This window comes from Sinohyriopsis cumingii, chromosome 4 (assembly GCF_028554795.1).
Source record: "Sinohyriopsis cumingii isolate HCF-2022 chromosome 4, ASM2855479v2, whole genome shotgun sequence".
NCBI lineage: Eukaryota > Metazoa > Mollusca > Bivalvia > Unionida > Unionidae > Sinohyriopsis > Sinohyriopsis cumingii.
The window spans coordinates 61254752-61278081 of NC_142964.1; the positions used below are offsets into that span (position 1 = coordinate 61254752).

The 23330-nt window shown below is 37.5% G+C and overlaps 2 protein-coding genes across 3 annotated transcripts; one reads left to right on the forward strand and one right to left on the reverse strand.

The window, feature by feature from the left end:
* Positions 1-8060: 8060 nt before the first annotated feature.
* LOC149801277 (uncharacterized) lies at positions 8061-14748 on the reverse strand. 2 transcript variants are annotated; one of them, XM_089955337.1, is made up of 4 exons: positions 14613-14748; positions 12328-12548; positions 9199-10560; positions 8061-8583 (listed from the first exon to the last, which is right to left on the reverse strand). In XM_089955337.1, the coding sequence occupies exons 2-4, from the start codon at positions 12520-12522 to the stop codon at positions 8098-8100; spliced, it is 2043 nt and encodes a 680-aa protein (XP_089811463.1). In that variant the 5' UTR covers positions 12523-12548; positions 14613-14748; the 3' UTR covers positions 8061-8097. The 2 variants fall into 2 exon arrangements, with proteins under 2 accessions (XP_089811463.1, XP_089811464.1); XM_089955338.1 differs by lacking the exon at positions 14613-14748 and adding an exon at positions 13766-13891.
* A 2078-nt stretch (positions 14749-16826) lies between these two features.
* On the forward strand, positions 16827-23199 carry LOC149801278 (uncharacterized). Its single transcript, XM_089955339.1, has 3 exons — positions 16827-16963; positions 17608-20812; positions 22615-23199. The coding sequence occupies exons 2-3, from the start codon at positions 17618-17620 to the stop codon at positions 23092-23094; spliced, it is 3675 nt and encodes a 1224-aa protein (XP_089811465.1). The 5' UTR covers positions 16827-16963; positions 17608-17617; the 3' UTR covers positions 23095-23199.
* The last annotated feature ends 131 nt before the right edge of the window (positions 23200-23330 follow it).

A 23330-nucleotide genomic window follows, 5' to 3' on the forward strand; every position in this document is an offset into this window, starting at 1 on the left:
ATCTGTTTCATACAGTGACGTGTTACCTGGATATATATTCTATTCCATATAGTGATGTGTTACCTGGATATATATTCTATTACATACAATGAAGTGTCTCCAGGATATAGATTCTATTTCATAAAAATGTATCAGTTATGCAGATGGCCAAAAATCTGTTTAAAATCTGCATTTCTGGGTGAGTCAGGATAATCCACATTTAATCTACCAATTTTATTGCTACATTTAGGATAAAGAGATTTCTTACATGACAAATGATTCACCATGACCTATGTTTTTACACTCAGCATGTATATCAAAGTAGTTGATGTCCAGTTTTATTTTACCTATACAACCTCATCAGTACAGTTAAGTCCTATTTACTCAGTTTGTTGATTTCAAAACAATTGACTGGACGAACTGTTATATACTTTGCATAAAACAAAATAAAAAGCAGACTTGTATATTTGCATAAAACTATATAAATATCAAACTTGCATATTTTCATAAAACTAAATAAAAATCACTGTTGCTAATCATTCCAGAAATTACACAGAATTTGCATTTTGTTTATATTTTTTTTAGAAAGGTCTCTCGTTGATGATTACAGTTTAGGACAAATTTATGGCAAACTTCTTTTGATTTTACATTGATTCACATTAAAAAAAAATAAATAAAAATTGAAGAAAAAAAATAAAGCAACAGCCACAACTTTAAGTTACTGAAGAAAGTATTAAACACTTTTGAAGGTTCTCTTTTAAACGTAAATTTATATATGAATGAAACTCTATTTACATCATGGTTATATTATATTCTTGTACCCATGATTTTTGTTTAGAGAAAATATTAAATAAGAATAAGTCTTCCATTCTACGGTAAAATGTATGACTTAAGTGACTGGGACAATTAAGAAAAGACCTGGATGGTTTATGGGACTTTTGCAATATATAAGATATGTTCTAGATAATAAAAAAAATTACACCAAAGTTGCAGTATTAACAGTATATGTTAGGAAACTATTTATTGGGACACTATAAATTAATTTTGAATTTGATTTTTTTGTTCACTGTTTAGTTTGGGATATATCGTTTTTTTTCGAGTTGTAAGTTGTGTGGAATCTTTTAAATCTTTCAAAAATTACATGTAGGAAAATGCCCTTCGACTGAAATTTTATTTTAAAAAAATGTAAAAATGTATACTTGAAATAAATCTCTTTAATCCACTGCATCATCATCTCATCAACACAACCATTCTGCTGCACACGTTCGATCCATTCTTTCGGTACATACTTTGTTTTTAGCTTTCTCATGCCGTGAAAAGTTATCGTTAGAGCCAACACATTACCTGAAGCGGAAACTGAAAGAGCCTGGATGATTTTTTAAATCTGCACAAAATGTGGCTAATTCTCATAATTTTAACCTCTATCTTATCGTCAGTCCGTCCAGGAATGAGATCAAATTACAATATAATTTCATGCACGTTATGATCATATTGTCGGCGAAATCATCTTCTTCTCTTCTGGCCTTCACTAATTCATCAAACGATTTTATTTTCTCCAGATCTTCTGGGCGACGCTGGGTCGTCGATGTCCGTGCTTGAAGCACTATATCGTGTCACTTTAAAAATTGTTCCTTTGTTTCGGTTTATTTTCAAAATTCTCTTGAATCCCGGTGGAAAGAACCAAAGTTAGCTTCCATATCTCTGCCGTCTTTGTATATTAAAAAAGAAAACCACAAAACAATCGGCACACTTGAAAGAATCCAAAGTCTTCTTCCGTGATCGGCTTGCTTTGTAATAAAATAAAATTTGTATTGATATAAAAAACAATATGGCTTCACAGTATCCAAAGTCGGTTTCCGAGGTCGGCTTGCTTTGTAATAAAAATAACCTTTGTCTTTGATGTCCTCTCGGTAAGTTCAAAGTTTACTGCTCGCTGCCACTTGTGCTTATTCACCACCCGAGCTTATATTTGCTTGGCATCAGTAGCTATAATTAATACAAACGGGCATCGATATTTGCGGGGTAAATAGTATACACAACAATAACTTGCTCTAATGATACTTTTTGTAACCCATGCCTGCGAAAAGATTGTTACTTGTACTCAAGTGAATATATTTTCAATTAATTATTTATTATTTGCGAGATACTGTCATATAGTTGACCTGGATATAAATCAGCCTTTGTTATTGTGCACCTAACACCGTGTCATGCGTGAGTGGCAGTAGTCTTCAAGCAATCGGTTAATTATTTCCCTCTCGTTTGCGATTTTGTTGGATACAGTTTTCAGTCAGAAAACATTCAGACCTTTGAGTACAATTAAACATGATTTGTTTCTCAATGTTCATGATACATATACGGGTTTCTTGGATATATTTTATTCTTCAATGCTCATGAAAAAAATGGAAAAAAAGATAATACTAGGTTATTTTCTTTCCTCTTATTATCAAATAAGCCTTTTGTTTATCTATTTTATTACAACGTGAAGGGGGGGGGGCCAAATTCAATACAAATTTATTTCGTTTCTTAAGTCTTTAACATATGACCTAGGTGAAATAAAAGTTTTACCATAAATTCTGGGAAAGGAAAAAAAATAATTATTTTACCGTGTCCCAATATAAAAAGGAAATAATAATAATAATAATAATAATGATAATAATGAGGACTTTGTATAACGCCTAATCTTTAGAAGCTCTAAGCGCTTTACAACATTAGACAACACTTATAAGATAAAAATACATATAATGATATGATTACAAAAACAAACACCATGATATTAGAAAACATGCTAGAATATTTAAGGTAGGAAACATTATTAGGTCTTTAAGTTTGTTCTTGCAGTCGTAATAAGTGAGTTTTGAGAGCACTCTTGAATGGGATCACTGTGTCATTGTGTCTAAGTTCAGTGGGCAATTCATTCCATGTTACTGAGCCCTGGTATGCAAAAGAACGCTGTCCATATGACTTTGTTTTCATAGTGGGAATAATGAGTATACGATTGTCAGAAGAGGAGCGTAGTATCTTGCTGGTGTGTACACATGGGTGAGGTCGGATAGGTATGTTGGACTAGAGTCCGACAGTGAAACGTAGCACAGAGAACAAATTTTATGTTTGATTCTGGATCGAATGGATAGCCAGTGTATGGTACAGAGCAGCGGGGAGGTGTGCTTTGATCGTGGTACTCTAAGTATGATCCGAGCAGCTGTGTTTCGAACTTTTTGAAGTTTCTGGAGCAGATATTAAGATGAACCAGACAACTGAGTTACAATATTCCAGTCTTGAAAGTACTAATGAACACACAAATACGGGTATTACTTTTCTTTAATCGATCAAGCAGGGTTTTGCCTTGTTGGAACCATGCGATTAATTGACTCCAGATGTACTTGAACATTATAATTGCTTATACAATATAAGTACAAGAGGTACATCTTCACACGTTACTTAGCTGACTTTTGATTATTGAGAATGAGGATCATGTATGCTTGCTATGTGGAAGCTTTACAGTAACTGGTCATTAAGAAGGAAGTCGTGCTTGGTTGCTGTGTGCAAGCTTTACAGTAACTGGTCATTAAGAAGGAAGTCGTGCTTGGTTGCTATGTGCAAGCTTTACAGTAACTGGTCATTAAGAAGGAAGTCGTACTTGGTTGATGTGTGCAAGCTTTACAGTAACTGGTCATTAAGAAGGAAGTCGTGCTTGGTTGCTATGTGCAAGCTTTACAGTAACTGGTCATTAAGAAGGAAGTCGTGCTTGGTTGCTGTGTGCAAGCTTTACAGTAACTGGTCATTAAGAAGGAAGTCGTGCTTGGTTGCTATGTGCAAGCTTTACAGTAACTGGTCATTAAGAAGGAAGCCGTACTTGGTTGCTATGTGCAAGCTTTACAGTAACTGGTCCTTAACAAGGAAGTCGTACTTGGTTGCTGTGTGCAAGCTTTACAGTAACTGGTCATTAAGAAGGAAGTCGTACTTGGTTGCTATGTGCAAGCTTTACAGTCGTTTGAGTTCATTTTAGCATATTTCATGAATATATATATATATATATTGCTGTCTCATGTTCTTGAGGAATTTGGTCTGATTTGTTTTCAATGTATCAATCTTTAAAAATGTAAAAATCAATTATAGGTCAATGACAGTCAAAAAACGTTGGTTCCATTTTCAGTTAAATGTAGACACAAAGATAGTAAAATGTATTGATGAAAAAAATAAGAATGTTTACAGTTTATGATTTTTATGGCATCTTAAAGGATGTTTGTAATAATAAGTTTTCTTTAAATTGCCTTTGGCAATACACCTTTTAAAATCATACAGTGCCATCAATTACATCATGAGACACGTATCACTACCTTAATTTAGGTTTCAAATTCAATGTATGTTGTGTCATATCTAGCCATTTATTAATCTATGAATGTATGTATACATCCAGAGCAAACTGGCTGATCAAAAAAGAGTGATAACTGCCATACATCAATCCCTCACTATAAAGCCCTCATCATACAGCTGTCATTGTAATATTGTTTATGGATCCCATGTAATTTATTTTTATTGGCATTAAAACTTGTGCAAAATTCAGTTATTGGCTAATGGTTATCAATTACGATAAGTTTTCACATCACGAGGATACTTATTTTTGTTTTTATGACCGTTTATGGTAGCCTTGTAGGATCAACCCCCAGTATAAGGTTCCCTCACTTATAACATGGCTATGGTAAATGGTATTATAAAGAGGGAACATTGTACTGGTAAGTATTTGCTGTACAACAGGCACACGATTACTAACAGCATACACCCAGATATGATGTTGCATAATATAACATGTCTGCGGCATGATGCCCCAGTTCTAGACATCACTATAAACTGCCACACTGCGGACATCGTAGCAGTAAGACTGAACAATTGTTAAAGCAACGTTAAAAATCAAAATCACACACACACACGCACACACATTATAGTTTTATTTGCTTGATGGGCGAAGTATTGTGTTATGTAATGTCTGCCAAGTGCTAGTATATAACACTATACAGAGACTTCTTAATTTCCATGAAAAACAACTTCAAAGAAATTCTTTTTATTTCTCACCCCCCCCCCCCACGCCATAAACTTTCAGTCTAGATGCCAGCTTTTATACGTGACGATAAAAACAGAGATTCAATATATCATAATTTAACGATACCAGATGTAGAATTGCTATAGAGGCCATATTTGCTTTTCAAAGAATGACTTGTATTTTTTTTTATATTAAAAAGTACATACGTAAGACGAGAAAATCAATGTTACTTTTCTTGTTTTATTTCTTTTTTCTAATTTTTATAACAACCCATTCCCCCCCCCCCCTTAAATGGGTATGATGCCTAGGTGTCTCTTCTGAGGAAAGAGGATATAACTTAGTCTTATTTTAAATTAAAATAAAATTAAAAAGAAACTTTTTATTCACAATATGAACAATTTTAATAAATCGTCAGCCCCGAACCCATTCTAACGTCAGACCCAGGAACTGATTTACTTCACATTAAAGTTTTTGGATGAAAAGTATCATGAACCAGTCTACAAAGTAATAACAAAAATCAATAACCAGTCTAATATTTGACACTTCAATTTGAAAATAAAATCGGAATGTCCTCGGCTATTTCTGTGCGAGAAAAATATGCCTCGGACGAATGTCGGCGAAATAATTTACAAAAAAACCCAACACATATTCTCTTCACTAGAATATTCTTAGCCTTAATTTCTTGCCCTACCACCTCCATCCCCCACGTAATTGTTGAAAATGACAGTACTGCATAGTGACACCTTAAACAAACACAAAGTACTTCTTTAATTGACACAGTTGTGGCCAATAAAAGGAGAAAGAAAAAAAAAACGTTGTTGATACACCTAGGACTAAGTAAGTTAAAGCTATTTTTTTTTTAGTGCCAACTCATTTTTGCATTACTTTAGCCTTGACTTTTCCCACCAGAATCGGACATTCTTCCGCATATTAGTTGATTGTCTGTAACATAAATTATTTTCCGTTTACAAATTGCGTTGCATCGAGTAATATCAATCGTGAAGTCAAAATATCACCACTGCCTGACTAAATTAAAGGAAAATATTATTAAGTTTTAAGCTAAGTTATGTGCATTAAAAATCTCTTCATGATCGTCAGTGTCTTATAACGACCATGTAAACCGAGCATCTACCGTACAGCAGATCACGCTATTTTCATAATATTACCCAGTTAATAGCAATGTAAATCTAATAATCTCTGTGTCAAACGAATCAGTGATACAAGATATAGATATGTTCTCTGAGCATGTATTTCATGTCGCACTAATATCAATACTTGACCTATCCAGATTTCCAGTCATGGCTACCGCATCGTAATTCGCAAAAGTTTATAAGCAAGATAGTGTGTTTCCGTGTGTGTGTGTGTGTGTGTGTGAGAGAGAGAGAGAGAGAGAGAGAGTGTGTGTGTGTGTGCTTTGGATTTTTAACGTAGCGTTAACAATTTTTCAGGCATATCGCTACGATGACTGCACTGTGGCAGTTTTTTAGTGATGTCTAGCACTTTGGCACCATGACGCAGACTTGTGGCATCATGTCCCACCCAGTCACATAATCTTGACACCAGGTCGGCCAGTCCAAACACTAACCTCTTAATGCTGAGCGCCAAGCGAGGCAGGTTTTATTACCATTTTTGTAAGTCTTTGGTATGACTCGGTCGGGGTTCGAACCCGCGACCTCCCACATCCAAGGCAGACGCTCTCACCACTAGGGCCACCAGAGCGGTCCATATGTATGGTAAGAGCAACAAATTAGTTCCAAACACACGGCCCATTATTTTGTTAATTTTCATGAATTACCGAAATCAGTCTAATATATCTCTTAGAGGTAATTTTAAGCTAAGCACAATTCTTTCAAAAAAGTGTGTTAATATGTGTTTTTGCAAAGTGTAAAATTGTCGAGGCTTATTGAAATAATTCGTTTGTCAAATATATTAAATATATTTTCGGAGGTTCGTAGGTTTGCACGTTGTATAGTTATTCGATTTCAGAGGTAAGTAATTCCTGTTCCGAATGAGCAGCAACCCAGAATATTATCATTCAAAATATTTTGAAACAAAATATATTACACCCGATGTCAAAACAGGTTTTCCGAATGAACCTGGCCTCGTGGTACTTCAATGTAAAGTTAACAGGTTTTCCGATTGCACCTGGTCTCGTGGCATTTCCATGTAAAGTTAACAGGCCTCCGATCTACCTCTCGTCATCAATTGTGTTTGAAATTTTTCCAGGAATTTGATCTTTAACACGAAGGACAAAAATTAAAAGCTTTTCTTAAAAAGATCTGCATGTAAGCTGTTGTTTATACCTATATTGTGTTTACTTTTTGTCCATGATTGTAGATTGTACTTTAAGATAATGTCCAATATCAAATAAAATGTTGCGTTTTTAGTTCAGAATATTCTATAAACAATTTGTTGGAACATTCCAGTGATAAATGACTGGCTTCTAGTAAATTCTAGAACATGTTATTGTGTCGGTATAAATAGAGGCATTCTGATTTTGTATTCGTTCCTGTTTCATTCTTGTTTTATGATCAGTCTATAGCATCATTTGTAGTTGTGTTCAGCGATAATTCGAAATGAATTTTGTAAATCATTCATTAGCATTATAAAGTGTCATTGAGAGGAACTATTTGAACATTCTCTGGAATTACTGTGTTCTTTCACTACCTAGATTTATAAACACGACATAATTCGATTATTAAGGTCTCATTCGAAGATACTCAGGATTACATCATTGTAACACATCAGGGCATTTAGGGCTATTTCAGTTCATTCCGAACATTCCAAACTTTTGGACCTGTGATAGGACACTTAGGATTATTTGGGATTTAATTCACAAAATACTGTACGTGTTTCTTGAATGTGCATTTTGTAACTTAGAAGAAAAAAAATATCATGTTGATTTTACTCAGATTGCTGGTTTCACTTTCTTTCTTGTTTTTTTTTTTAAGACCTAGATTCGTAACCCTATCTTTTTAAAAATTACACTATCCCCAACCCCATTTCTATTCCGCTCTGCTTTTATGAACAAATAATGCATGTCTCTTTAGATGATAAGGTATATTTCTGTGTCAAACAGATCAATGCATTTTGAACAGCTCGGTTCCGTGACCATCCCAGCAGTGTGACTTTCCATCGCAAGAAACATAGATGTATTTATCGTGACTCTTGTCGTAATGAATTTCCAGATGATGCATGTGCCCCTCCACCTCAGTACTGAATGCTTCCACTGTGTGGTTTCCGTTCTTCAGAAGATTAATTTCGTCTGGCGTTAAGTAAACGTCGTGATTGTGCCTCGTCAGCTTACCGGTATGGCCATCGCTATTGGACATGTGGAAGTGTGTCTCCGGTGCGTGATTAAAGTTAACGTCGATTTGACCCAGATGCTCAAACATTTTGACGTTCTCCAGGGTGTCCATCAAGATATCCTTCAGTGCATCCAATTCTTTGTAGATGGGACTTCCCTCTACATGAATTGGCATCACAGGGTACCGAGTTCGAATCCTGTTGGCATCAGCAATGAGAGGAAGGATCGTGCGAATTCCTGAGGCGACCATCTTTCTGACCTGAATAGACACAATAACAACAATATATAGAGTTTCTGAATTTGAAAAAAAAAAACTACATCAACAAAATGAAAACACATAAGGCACATTAAATACAAGTCACAATAAAACAGGACATGAGCAACTGATGCAAGATATCACATTGATGTACAAAGTTCCTATATTGTATCGAGCCATTTTTGTTGCGTTCAGAACAATATGCGCTCCTTCATCATTGAAGATCCCTTAACAAAGAGAAGGAACAATACGTAATGATTAACAAACATCTGCTGAAATAAGCTTGGTTGGCGTTTCATGTTTATGTCTATCCAGTCGTCCGCAAAGGTAAAAAATAACCATTTTTTAAGTATGGTATTCAAAACAATGTTAATAGATTGATAGATACAGGCATTGGCTATTTCATTAACTGATTATGAAGTATGCGTCTACAATAAATTGGAAGTATTTAGCATTGAGTGCAATCTGTGGGTCGTAAGGTCTAGATCAAAGTCGTCTGCATCATAGACTTGGTACGCGACACTTCGTTGATGAGAAGAATATACATTTCTTTTTAACTATTTCGATTTGTTTATGAAAAGTGGTAAGCTTCCTTCGTAAGATTGATGCTAAGCTCACCTGTCCACTGGTATCTAGAACACCAACCAGTTCCGATGAGACATCGTCACTGAATAATTCGGCAGGCGTTAGATAGAAGTGTTTAGAATTGGTCCCGTTAAACGCTGTTTCTGGTGTGAGTCCGCCATTGCGTCGACCGTTTCCCGTGACGACATCATGTGGATCTGATCCATGGAAAGTCAAATTATATGGATTCCAGGAATGGAGGGGCGTCATCCAGATAACTTCAAGAGGGATAGCGTAGGTCACCCTCTTTTTGTATGTGTGATGCTCCAACTTGTGTGTGTTCGGGACATATTGGCTATCTGTCACGGACAACTCGGCTATCATAGGGTTAGTCGTGTGAGCTGTAAATAGAAATTCGTCGGAGTAACCCCTATGCCTTGTAGTTATACCCATGGCTCCCGGCTCGCCAACCTTGAACCAGCGATGGTAGTATCCGGTGTTCAAGTCGGTGTTATTTTTATAATGAATGTCGTAGTGCGACATATTGAAAGAATTGTCCAAGATATGTGCCGGGTAGTTATCCTTTCCGGGTATCTCATACATGATTGAGTCGAGGAGGGAATAATAGTAACTCCTATCAGACCATGATCCGTATCCGTCCTCCAAATGGCTGAAAGCGCTGTTTTCCGTTGGACTAATGGAAAATCGTGCTCCATAATCACGTGAGAACTCTACAGGGTTCTTTCTATGACTTAGCTGGGTTGATAAATCATGAATTAACCGGAAATTTTTTAAACGTAGCGTCGTTTTGATAGGGTGGCATGCTATGCGGTAATTCCAGTGAGCATAAACTGGTGTTCCATCTTCCGTCACATTTATTATAGTTTTTGGTAGGTACGGTAATACATCAGACTTGGTTCCATCTCCCGTGTAGGCAGCAAACATATTTTTCTCCTGTAACTGCTCCCATGTCGAGGCATCAACGGAATAAGTGGCGCTCTCGAAAGGCTCGGAAAAGTGGTTTACATCAGTGGTCCATCCTCCTTCCAGATAGCACATGACAGGCTTGAAATAGGACAGGTAGTTCTTGATAGAAGCGTCCTGACGATAAAATGCCTTGAAGTACAATTTCATCAGCTTAAGTTGTTCCGAAACGTTCTGTGCCTTCAATATATCGGCTGGTACTTCGGGAAGAGGTATGTCAACCATTTTGTTATACGTCATATTATGTAGGTCGGGCATTTTTAATTTGTAGTCATTATGACGCGTCCTGAATTGGATGCCGTTTAAAACAGCTTCAAACTGGCCCATTCCAACCGTGTTAATGTAGTTTGGGTGATCGTGGATGTCTGCGATTGAGTCTCCTGAGTGAGTAGCTCCAAAGTAGGGTCTTGTTCCATCGTAGTTATTTCTAACCTGAAATTTAAACGATATTTGCTACTAGTTTTACAAGAAAATAAAGCCGAATTCCATATTAGATTTCATTTAGTGTAAAATTATTATTTGTATGGGCTTTTAAGCAAATAAAGTTAATATGAAGAGCAGTGACCTGTATGATTTGCGACACGACATCGGAAGTAAACCTTTAGCATAAGGCTTAAGATAAACAACATTTAAAAAAAAGAGACAGATTACTGAGCAGAGTGATTCAAAAAAGTAATTTGGAAAAGAACTATAGATTTTATTGCAAACAAACGTGCCTCAAAATGAACTTTTATTCCAAACCCACCGGAAATGTCATATGTTGCTCCATAAATAAAAAGGTAAATATATCGATACTGCATTCCCCTGCCCAATGTTTCTCTCTTGTCACTGTCTCTTTCTCTCAATCATTTTGCACAGTTGCACGTCTGTGCGTGTTAGTACGAGTTTAAAGAGTATATATACTAATGATAGTTGAATTATGAGAGCGTTGAGTGTTAAAATAAATTAATTGTTATAAAAAGAACCAAAAAACCCAATATTGTACGACAAACAAGAATAAACTGCACAAACTGCTGATTTAAATAAGCTAGATCCAGCGAAAGAGGACTATTCGGTATGCCTCTGTCTCCGTGTACTATGACGAAGGGGATAAGATAAATAGCTTTACTGAACAAAGAAAAGAGAGTGCATGTGTCCGGTCGGTTGTCTTATATAAAGTGACAGGAGAATATCCACGTGTTTGTGTACGACTTTGTGGAGCATGATCTGATCACATGTTTTGACGGTATTGCCGACATAAATTTGCTTTGCACTTCTGAAACACTTGTAATTTTTGTAAGTCGTGGAAAATACTTCTCATTAAAACTGCTGCCACTAGAAAACTATATCCACGCATAATTTTTCCTGGTCACCCTGCCTTACAAATTCGTATAAGAATAACCGTATAATAAGCAGCGAATAATTAAGACAGATAAAACTCGGTTTGCGTGTAGGTGTGCGTTGGAACTATTTCCCCCACTAATGTCCTCGGGTCAGCCCAAACAATCTATATGTGTATTAAGACATCTATCGTAAACATTTTTAATTTCAGGCCAAAAGTATGGATAATACAGACAAGTGAACATGCTATCACAAGAGGCTTTCCTTTTCAAGTCCACATATTTAAATTTGTTATATGTTGCAAGTCTTTAAAATACCGCGAGAAGGGACAAAGCAAGTGCCCATCATGGACACTTGTAGGGATAGCCAATTATATGTAATTTCCCCAGGCTAAAGGGTACCTGCCTATCGTGCACAGGGTTCATATACTGCAAATACGTTTGCCCTTTCATTAAATTGTGTCTACGTATAAAGGACATTGTACCTTTTCAACTGATGATGACTGCGAACATTCTCTTTGGATATTTTTTAATGTAATTCATATTCTGCTCTTGGCATGCTGTGAAAGTCAACCGTATAATACAAGACCACCATGCCAACATCCCAGACAATTTTGGCGTGACAATCATGTTATTGTCTGAGAAAAGAACAGGTATTTTAACGCATATTCATCAACAGAGACATTCCTCTTACGACATCTCCACTTGCACAGCACCTGTTTTTAAGTGCAAACTTATCCTCCCCAAATCTTATTTACATACTAGTTTCAGCAGATAATATATGTTATTAGTAACTTTTTTAAAATTAAAAATAACACATTTCAGGAATCCTCTTAGTCCGTTATGAATGGATTCCACTATATTGGGATGTTCGATTTACCTGCTTAATCCCGGAATATCCCTCCGCCCGAAGTCTTTCCTCGCTAGCAAGTTGTAGTAGCATCGTCTGTCTGGAAAGAGAACGCATGGTGTTTTCCAGGACTGACAAATCGTCCGGTACAGCTACAACGGCAAGCGCAGAAAGAAATATTATTCCCAGTGCTAAGTATGGGAACATGCTAGTTTTCTGCTTCATTTCTGAGATCAATGGTTCCAAAATGCCTGAAAAAAGGGTTCAAGTGTAAGGGTTATAAACAAAAATCAAATACGTCATCAACAAGACGGTGTTCCAATATTCAAAATACCAGCCAATGTCCCCTTTAATAGATCGATAAGTGATCCACAACAAATAAAAGACCGAGGTCATTTGGTAGTGTAACTATACAAACCGATGGAAAGAGGAAGGCTTCGGGTGGCCGAGTGGTATGAAGAGCTCGCCTTTACCGATCACTGCCATCTCATCTCTGTACGCTTGGGTTCGAGTTTCGAGCTCGGCCAAGTGGGTATGTGAGAAAACTTGGCAATAGCTTCCCGCTGGTCTTGGGTCGATAGGTTCTTCAGGGGTTCTTCCTCCACCCGTTATACTGGCCGCTATGTATTATGTGCTGAGAAATGGCGTTAAAATCCACAACAAAAACACACAAATGAAGATCTGACATTTTAAACGATTTTTCTGATGTATGTATGCATATGTATGTATGTATGTATGTATGTATGTATGTATGTATGTATGTATGTATGTATGTATGTATGCATGTATGTATGTATGTAATGTACTCAGAAAGTGGGTATTATTAGCCTTGTTTAGGTCCGCAACACACTTTCATCCGGTGATGCGGTCACATTGTTACTTCACTGGTAAAAGAAGAACGTGTACTGAAAATTGAGCTCGGACACGTCTTTTTAAGCTATGTGTAATTAACCCTGAAAAAGTAGTTCACAGCCAGCCCACTTTGTAGTACTTAACACCTTTATCCAAAAATGAATCCATGATCAGATCAGTGTCACATTTGGCCGGTCAAGACTCCGATCTTTGATCTAGGGACCTAACTATGGAATACTTCCCATGGTTGTGACCTATAAACGGGTACAATTTCATCGTAATGTTTCCCCGAGTTTGTAAAGATACAGCCTGGATATAGAATCCCATTACATCTCCTTGTGGTACAATAAACACCTTAAACACCGTTTGATCATGATACCTACCTGGGTAAAGTTTCAACATATCCCCACTAGTTCAAAGGTTATAGCATGAACACAGAATCCGATCCAAACATTAAGTTTCCATTGGGATAACCTTGGCCTTTAAATTCGAAACCTGAATATGGTAAGTGACACAGCGTCAAGCGATGATATATACCTAGTAAGAGCTTAACCAAACTGTCTCCAATAGTAACCAAACTATCTCCAATAGTAACCAAACTATCTACAATATTTACCAAACTATCTCCAGTAGTTCCAATTTATTGTCTAGATACGGAGCCAGGTCTTACTGTTACAATTCCCGTTTAACTATAAACATAAATGATGTAGCCTGTAGAATGTATAGCCAATAGGCAATTTGTATATTGAGATAAAGGTTCATTTAATTATGTCTTACAGTTCAAAGGTTATCGAGCAAACGGCGATGACAAAGTGAATCTTATACATCCCTTCGCACTAAAATATTATGTGTGTGTGTGTGTCTATTTATGTGTGTGTGTGTGTGTACCTGTGTAAGTGTGTCAGAAGTAAAGCAAATTGTTTTACACACCTTCCCTCTTTTCTTTGTTGTAATGACTTACTAAAATCAAACCGATATTTGTCTTGATTGTAATTTTATTTAAATAAGATCATTCCTAAAAATGATGATAAACGTGAGTGTTTTTCCCTATTATCATTGGAACACTCCACTGTCATACTCTTCAGTTTTGGAGGTACGTAGTACCTGGAAGTTGCCAAACTCTTCAATTTCAAAAGTAAGTACTTCTTACAAGTAGTCTGCCATCATTTTTAACGAGCAATATTATTTTTATTTATAAAGAAACTAATTTGCAACAAGCAGATAATTCAGAAATTTTCTTGCGACATGAAAATCCCTGAAATATTGCACAAAAAGAATAACATAAAAATAATATAAAATTTATGATTATATTAGCACTGGCATTGTACTATTCTTAGGCGACTGCGGTGCATAATTTGAAGTTTTACTACTGAAATCATGGAGTGAAATATTCTAACCAAGTTAAAGAATGTTTAATATACTCTACAATTACTGATACCCTAATAATTATTACTTCAACCTACCTGATGACAGATGCAGCCTTGTCGTAGTTTTCAAGTTCACCCCAATAACGTCGTCCTGCAGTCTTCCTTTCTGGTCTTTATCAGTGGCATTGTATTAGTGTCACCTGTGTATCAAACTAGTTTCCATTTTCTCCCAGAGTTCGTTGCGATAATCTATTATTAACAGTCAAAATCTCTAATTTTCTACGTCATCCATCACGTTTCCATTCTCGCCCAGATATGCATTGACCTCTGCGAATGTCTGGCTGTTAGTCAAAATTTTGTAAGATGTAGTATAGAAGACTTACATGTATAACCACCGGTCTTTCGGATTTATTTTATCGTCCCCAATCATTGTTTAAGCTTCAAGTCTAATTTTTAAACTCTTGCAATAATATCTGACTCCGTAATCAATTAACTATATATATATCTGTATAATTTGCATTATCTGCGATAAGCACGCGGTGCATGCTATTCGCCAGCGTATCTAGGTCATCGTTTTGCATAGGGTTGATGTCTCTTGAGTCAAGAATTAAACACCGTCATCGTCCTTTGGAAGTTAACAGACGTGAATGCACAGTTGCCCAATGAAGGGTGTGAGAAAATAGCACGATTCCTGGTGTATACACGATAAAGAAAATTCGGTTAATGTTACTGAACTGTTTATTGACAAGTTTATAAACTCAGATATTACAATAAACACTGACAAGTATAAGAACTCAACTTTTTTTTCCAAATGAAATCAAATAGATCCGCGAACTGATATTAAGGTAATAGTCTCTTTTCTTTCGTAGAATATGTGTAATTAAAATTTTTATTTCAACAGGACAAATGGGAAAAATGTTTTCTGTGACTGTCTGGAGGATTTTCCTCAAAGTAAACCATAATAAACAACCATAATAAAAATCAAGTTATATCGTCAATACAACATCACCTTATCAAGTCATTAGTGAAATGTTAAAAGTGTTGATATCCAAAAACGTTTTCAAATCTCAAAATACTTTGAAACAGCTAAAATATCACCCATTTTAAACTAGGCAGTGAATTACAGGATTTTCTAAGAGAAATAATTTTGATAATTCGCTTGAGTGAGATACCAAACATATTTTTTTCACTGCCGAGTCGACAACATTATGAACAAAACCTCCGAGTTACTTTTACACGCTTGCGTGGTCGAGTGGTAAGAATGGCCACCTTGCGTTAAGACCAAGTTCGAATCCCACAATGTGCATTCACTTTCTCCTTCATTTTTTTGCTTACTGTTTTACCCTGAATCGGGAAGGAGAATTATGCTATTGCTGATATTTTCTGTGTGAAAATACACAAACACATCAGAATATAAACTGTTAACCGTTGAACATTATCGCCCTGGATACAGTAAGAAATCTCGCAATGCACTCTGTTCTACATATTGCTAGCCAACACGTTTGAGCATAAAATAAAATAAAAGTTTGGTTGCTCCGAGTGAATAACGGATAGTATTTTCAACCTATCTATGTAATTTTTATGGGTGATTTACTCGTTTCAAGCAAATATCCTCTCTATTCCCCATCATAATGGATTTTTGTAAAAAAATCGCCCCCTTAAGCAGAACAGTTTGTAAAATAATGGCTGTTTCCTTCATAGGTGTATTGGAATAGTGTAACAAGAAATTTAAATTACAAACTTTGTGTGCATCATGTAAAAAAAAATACCAACATTTTTGGAAGTGGACAATCAGCTGCATTATACTGAATAGCCTTTTGCCACTAGAACAGTGGTAACAAAGTAGTAAGTACTAGATACTATTTCTGCCAAGCTATTTTCCTTGCAAATATATAGTAGTATCGGAGTACTTTAAATGAGGGAATTTAATCATTACTGTTGAAGAAAACTGAAGTAGTCTTTTCAGTCCCGTGCAGTTTGGTCAAATAAATGACCATAGATTGAGCCTTGAACAATGACTATATTTTAATCGGTCTAACTTCTAACAGCAACGAAACAAGGTTCCACGGATAAGTTCCGATGCATTTCAAATGTGCATGTTTCTTCAATGGTAATGATAATAATAATAATAAATATGATGATTATAATAATATCATCATTAGCAAGAAGAAGAAGAAGAAGAAAAATAAAGAGAAAATATATAAATTCAGAAACAGATGATGAACATTTATTTTTGTTTCTTAAATATTGTCCCACTATAGGGACGTGCTTACTCATTTTTGATCGTAAGTAAATGAGTTCCAGGTTGCCGTCTTATCTTGCTGACGTAGCTGTTGATTACTCTGCTTGCTTGTACCTTCCTTTGGCGGAAAAAGACATAAATTTTTCTCTGTACTGACCAAAGTGTGCAGCATTGGGTTATTGCTTCGTTCCAGAACGGACTGGAGGTAGGTATTGCAAATCACACTATTAGATGAGACTGTTGTTAGAAATGTTCAATTTTTATTTATTATATTTCTTTTTTCATTTTCTGTGTACCTTCGTATTATTCACTAGCACATCGGCTTTATTATGAAAATTATGTGCTTAGTTATGTTGCCTTTATAACCTCTCTGTGTGTGTGTGTGTGTGTGTGTGTGTGTGAGGAGAGGAGAACAATGGTTTATACCTAGCTTACCCAAAACTCAAAAAGCTCATTCATCTATCAGGCTATTCCTCATGTACACATACAGACATACAGACAGAGAGACAAACATAATTAAGATGCAAAGACGGACAAATATACATATAGCATGCTTACACATTTAAATCCACCTCACCATTCATCTTTCCTCATTACCTAAACAGCTGGCAAAATTGTATACAAGGATTAGTTTTTGTTCATTTTTTGTTATTATTTGTTAATTAAATTTTTATTTAAATTTAATTTAGTTTAATGAAGTTTAACTTAATTTAATTTATTTCATGCTTCTTTTCCCTTTTCTTGGCGATTACTAGCTTGATTGTATATTGCATTTATGAAGATATATCATCATAATTAATTGAATAAAATTAGGAAAGTTTGTAATAAAACTTTTTTTTTTCTTGTCAGCACACCAAGAATGCCCCTTATACAAATCATTTTGATGATTGTTGGATTACAAAGAGCAAGTACGCAGAATACTAACAATGTTGATGTTCACCTGAGTATTAACCAAGTCGAGCCGTACTCGACTACTAGCCTTGCCGAGCCCAACCCGACAACTATCCATGTCGAGCCTCACCCGACTACTAACCACGTCGAGCCTCACCTGAATACTATCCATGCCGAACCACACCAGACAACTAACCATGACGAGCCTCATCTGACTACTATTCATGTCGAACCACACCCGACTACTAAACAAGTCGAGCCGTACTCGACTACTAGCCTTGCCGAGCCCAACCCGACAACCATCCATGTCGAGCCTCACTTGACTACTATCCATGCCGAACCACACCAGACAACTAACCATGACGAGCCTCAACTGACTACTATTCATGTCGAACCACACCCGACTACTAAACAAGTCGATCCGTACTCGACTACTAGCCTTGCCGAGCCCAACCCGACAACCATCCATGTCGAGCCTCACTTGACTACTATCCATGCCGAACCACACCAGACAACTAACCATGACGAGCCTCAACTGACTACTATTCATGTCGAACCACACCCGACTACTAAACAAGTCGATCCGTACTCGACTACTAGCCTTGCCGAGCCCAACCCGACAACCATCCATGTCGAGCCTCACTTGACTACTATCCATGCCGAACCACACCAGACAACTAACCATGACGAGCCTCAACTGACTACTATTCATGTCGAACCACACCCGACTACTAAACAAGTCGAGCCTTTCTTGACTACTAGCCTTGCCGAGCCCAACCCGACAACTATCTATGTCGAGCCTCACCCGACTACTAACCATGTCGAGCCTCAACTGACTACTATCCATGTCGAACCACACCCGACTACTAACCAAGTCGAACCGTACTCGACTACTAGCCTTGCCGAGCCCAACCCGACAACTATCCATGTCGAGTCTCACCTGACTACTAAGCCTGTCGAACCACAGCCGACTACTATCCCTGTCGAGCCTCACCTGACTACTAACCATGTCGAACCACACCCGACTACTAATCATGTCGAGCCTCACATGTCCACCAGCCATACTGAATCGCACATGACTACGACCAATGTCGAACCACACTCGACTAATAACCATATTCAGCCGCACCTGACTACTATCCATGTCGATCCCCACCTAACGACCAACCATATCCAGCCCCACCTGACAACAATTCACGCCCAGCCTCACTTGACTACTAATCATGTCCATCCTCACACAACTACTAACCATTCTCAGCCTCACCTGACAACCATTCATGCCCAGCCTCACCCGACTACTAACCATTCTCAGCCTCACCTGACAACCATTCATGCCCAGCCTCACCCGACTACTAATCATGTCCATCCTCACCCAACTACTAACCATTCTCAGCCTCACCTGACAACCATTCATGCCCAGCCTCACCCGACTACTAATCATGTCCAGCCTCACCCGACTACAAACTATTCTCAGCCTCACCTGACAACCATTCATGCCCAGCCTCACCCGACTACTAATCATGTCCAGCCTCACCCGACTACTAACCATTCTCAGCCTCACCTGACAACCTTTCATGCGCAACCTCATCCGACAACTAAACATGTTCAGCCTCACACGACCACTAGCCATGTACAGATTCATACGACTCAACATGTTACTGTAAATATGCAACGTATCAATGTCCTCAAGAAAACAGTAGCTTCTCTAGCTCGCCAGTTGATGCTGCAACAAGTGGCAGCCGAGGAAAGGATACGTGCCGAGGGATACTCTGGCGTCAAGCAGCTAAGGCACAACAATGACGGAACTCGACCTTATTATGGTGCGACTCATACCGGCTCCTCTGTCAACGCTATTCACGACCACAGTAACTACGACCGGACCTGTGGAATGGGAGAAGTCCAGGCTGTAATAAATGGTGTTGAGTTCCGGACCCGTCACAACGACTACAAGTTGAGTATGCCAGACCCTAACTCTAAAACATTCAACAAAATGGTGGACATTCCTTTTCCTCCAGTACCACCATCAGTCCTCAACAAACATACTTTAAACGAACAGATCGCTGAAATGAAAGAGTACTTCAGAGCTTTCCAGCACCAAGATACGCATATAAGAGACTGGGTCCCTTATTTTAAGCCAGTATTGTGCTACATGGAGGGAGGATGGACAATGAACACAAAAACCCTTGTTGAGCCATTCAAGAGCGACCGTCATTTCATTGACGCTGCCAGCTGGATGGAGCTACAAGAAAAGATCAGGTACACTGGGTACACCGGAGGTAAAAACCAATTTGAAAACCTTTCATATCTTCCTACCACGATTATTAACGTCACAGAGGATGGCATTCCAGTATATGCTCAGTGGAATTACAGAATTGCATGCCACCCCATCAAAAGATTTCTGGGTCTAAAACACTTGAGGCTTGTTGATGATTTGTCCGTCAGGATGGCAAAGAAGAATAACATGTCTGAATTTTTCCGGAGTCGAGCGTCGCGGTTCACTGTGAGTCCTATAGAAAACCCATCTTTTGATTGGCGTGACGGATACGGTCACTTCCGCGACCAATCTGTGGGTTATGACATACTCGACCAAATTATGTATGAAATTCCCGGTAAAGATAATTATCTAGCAAACATCACGGACAATTCCTTCGGACAGGAGCACTATGATGTTCATCAAAAGGAAAACAAGATGCTAAATACAGGCTACTATCATAGGTGGTTCAAAGTAGGGAATCCAGGTGCCATGGGATTGACTGTACGACATAGGGGCTACTCTGACCAATACATGTTTACAGCTCAAACTACCCAACCTGAAATTGCGGAAATGTCGGTTTACAATTGCGAATACAATTCCGATGCACACAAGCGGGTGTGTGACACGTACAGAAAGAGAGTCACATATGCCATTCCTCTTGAAATTATATGGATGACACCATTAAGTTCGTGGAATCCGTACGATTTGGAAATGCGGAAGGACGACCCTCATAAAATCGTAACACATGGTGGCCGCAACGGAGGGTTTACTGCAAATACAGCCTACAATGGTAGCAGCCTCGGTATCTATTACCTGACACCTGCAGAGTTTTTTGAAGGAGGAGAGGTTGGACGGGATCCTGCCGACACGGCGAAAGACGCCGTTGGAGTATTGGACAAGAATGGAACGGTACATATAGATTTTCTAGTTGCGAAAGAAGAGGTAGATAAATAGTTTTGGTTAAGAAAGGAGAGAGGGAGTCGAAATCGTATATGTAAACAAATAAGGAAAATCGTTTTTAATACATTGTTTATTAATATTACGAAGATGATTTGAATTATTTTATTACCGGTTCTGAAAAGACTGCATTCAAGTCTCCTGCCAATCGGAACACGCTCGGGACTGTTTGTCAGTAATCGTGCCACTGTACTGATTTTGACAAAACTGAATACTTTTGTCCGCATATATCAAAGACAATCCAACTTTAAAGGAAATAGTTAAGGCAATTGATAAAACAGACTCAGTTAATGCACACATGATTTATATGGTATACTTCTAAGACTAATTCCTGAGGTTGCATACAATATTACACTACCATAGAAATGTTTAAGAAAAAGTGAACTAGTATATGCAGGAAGGGAAAGAAATGGAAGTTTTAAAAGAAAAGTAATTTAATCCCAGTTGTTACAGCTTTAATGTCTCCTTGCAAGTTTTAAATTCATTTGAAAATGACTTTCACATAATATACGTGAACAAATTCAGAAAGTTATTAAGACTCTTTAGTTAAACACTACTTTGTATTCTATTCTTTAACATATGATTGAATTCTCCGCGACTGCCATTTTCTGGCGACTTTTCCATTTTTTACTATTCCGTCGTAGTATTTAAAGTGTAGACTTTCATAATTTTGAGGCGTTTAAATTTTTCGCATGTTCTTCATGCTTGCGAAGACGACCCATTTTAATCCTGCATTCTGTAAGTAGCTGGTGGTTTTATTAGTAAAGGAAAACATTAATTCTATGAATATCTTAATGAAATCGTTGTTTTAATCCTTGCACATATGTCTCACGTAAATATTTTATTTGACAATAGTGGGTGAACGATTTGACCAGCATTTTAACAAACTATCGGAATGATGACACACTCTGATGAATCTGTCATGAAAATCGACACATCGCTGATGAATCTGTCATGCAAACACATCGCTGATGAATCTGTCATGCAAATCGACACATCGCTGATGAATCTGTCACGCAGATTGACACATGTTAAGATTAAGATGTATAAAATGTGCTCAAATATCGTGAATGAAATTTTACGTGATCATCTCCACAAAATATGATAAGGTTATATCTGCATAATCGTTGTCAAAGCTTACCCTGTTGCATAGGAGAATAAAACAAAACGAAACAATGATACCAAACGGAGACGTTGCTAGGTCATTGTGCCAAAGTGTGCCAAATGGAATTCACCTCTGTGAATTAGTCCTGAAAATGGCGCATGTCTACCATCGTTTTTTTTTTTTTTTTTTTTTTAGATTATCTGGTTTACAACGTTTGCTCATTAGCAAAGCCTCCAAAAACAGCGAACCGATCTTGGAAAGCTCGTGTGCACGCACGCAATGTAAGAAGTGATGGTCGAGTTCCAATAATGGCATAAACCGTATGCACAGAGATCCCGTTCAGGAAAAATCAAGAGTCGGACAATCTTGTTTGATTTTGAAGTCCCAAAACTAATAGTGAAACCATTACATAGATTATGACCATTATTTTAGTATCATCCCGACTTTATAAGGAAATTTGATTTCATTTATTTACGCGATACAAAGTTTAAATAGCTCATAGTAATACTCTCGCTTGGTGCCTCTGCAGTTCTGAGTTCGACCTATGTTTCAGCACATGCAAAATCGAATCTGTATACGTTGTGAGTACTTGCTTTAAAATTGAATCAAGTAAATAGTTTATATATCAAATATGTATTTGTGTTGGCAGGTTAGAAGGCTTGTGGGCTCAGGAGTGAGGATCTTCACACCAAACATTCCGGGAGTAGGAAGACTTCGGCTGCGCTACCCTATCGTACCAATCCACGTGGAGGGCAGCCCAACGTTCAAGGAACTGGACGCCTTGAAAACCGTGCTGATGGACATGAATCAATACCCCTTCATCTTTGAGCACAAGCCTTCCATCCTAGCGACGGACGTACACGTCCCACTTATTCGTTTCACAATGCAGTATGGCTCAAACAGCATAGAGCGTCACACCCATGACATGTTCTTCATATCAGAGGATATGACGGCTCTAAAAAGAGGGAATAACACACTGCGCATATTAACTTCGGAGTATCATGGCCACAGCCATGATCTGGAAATTCACTACAACCATCGTACAAATCGATTTGAGTACTTATCATGCGACAATAAACCTCACTGCTTGGACGGACATGGTAGTTTGTTGTATCAACAACCAGTTTAAGCTTTGTTTTTAATAAACAAGATAGCTACAACTAAATGTATTTTTTTTTACTTCAAATTATATGTGCTTCACGTCATCTTGTTGATTAAACACATGCGATCAGTGCATGGAACTAATGACCTTACGTAGTATCATAAAGTATTTGAATCAGATCACTTTTACAACTGACTCTTTGTTGAATCTGGCCCAAGTATCACTAAAACCCTCCGGATATCTCCCGAACAAAAGATTTGACA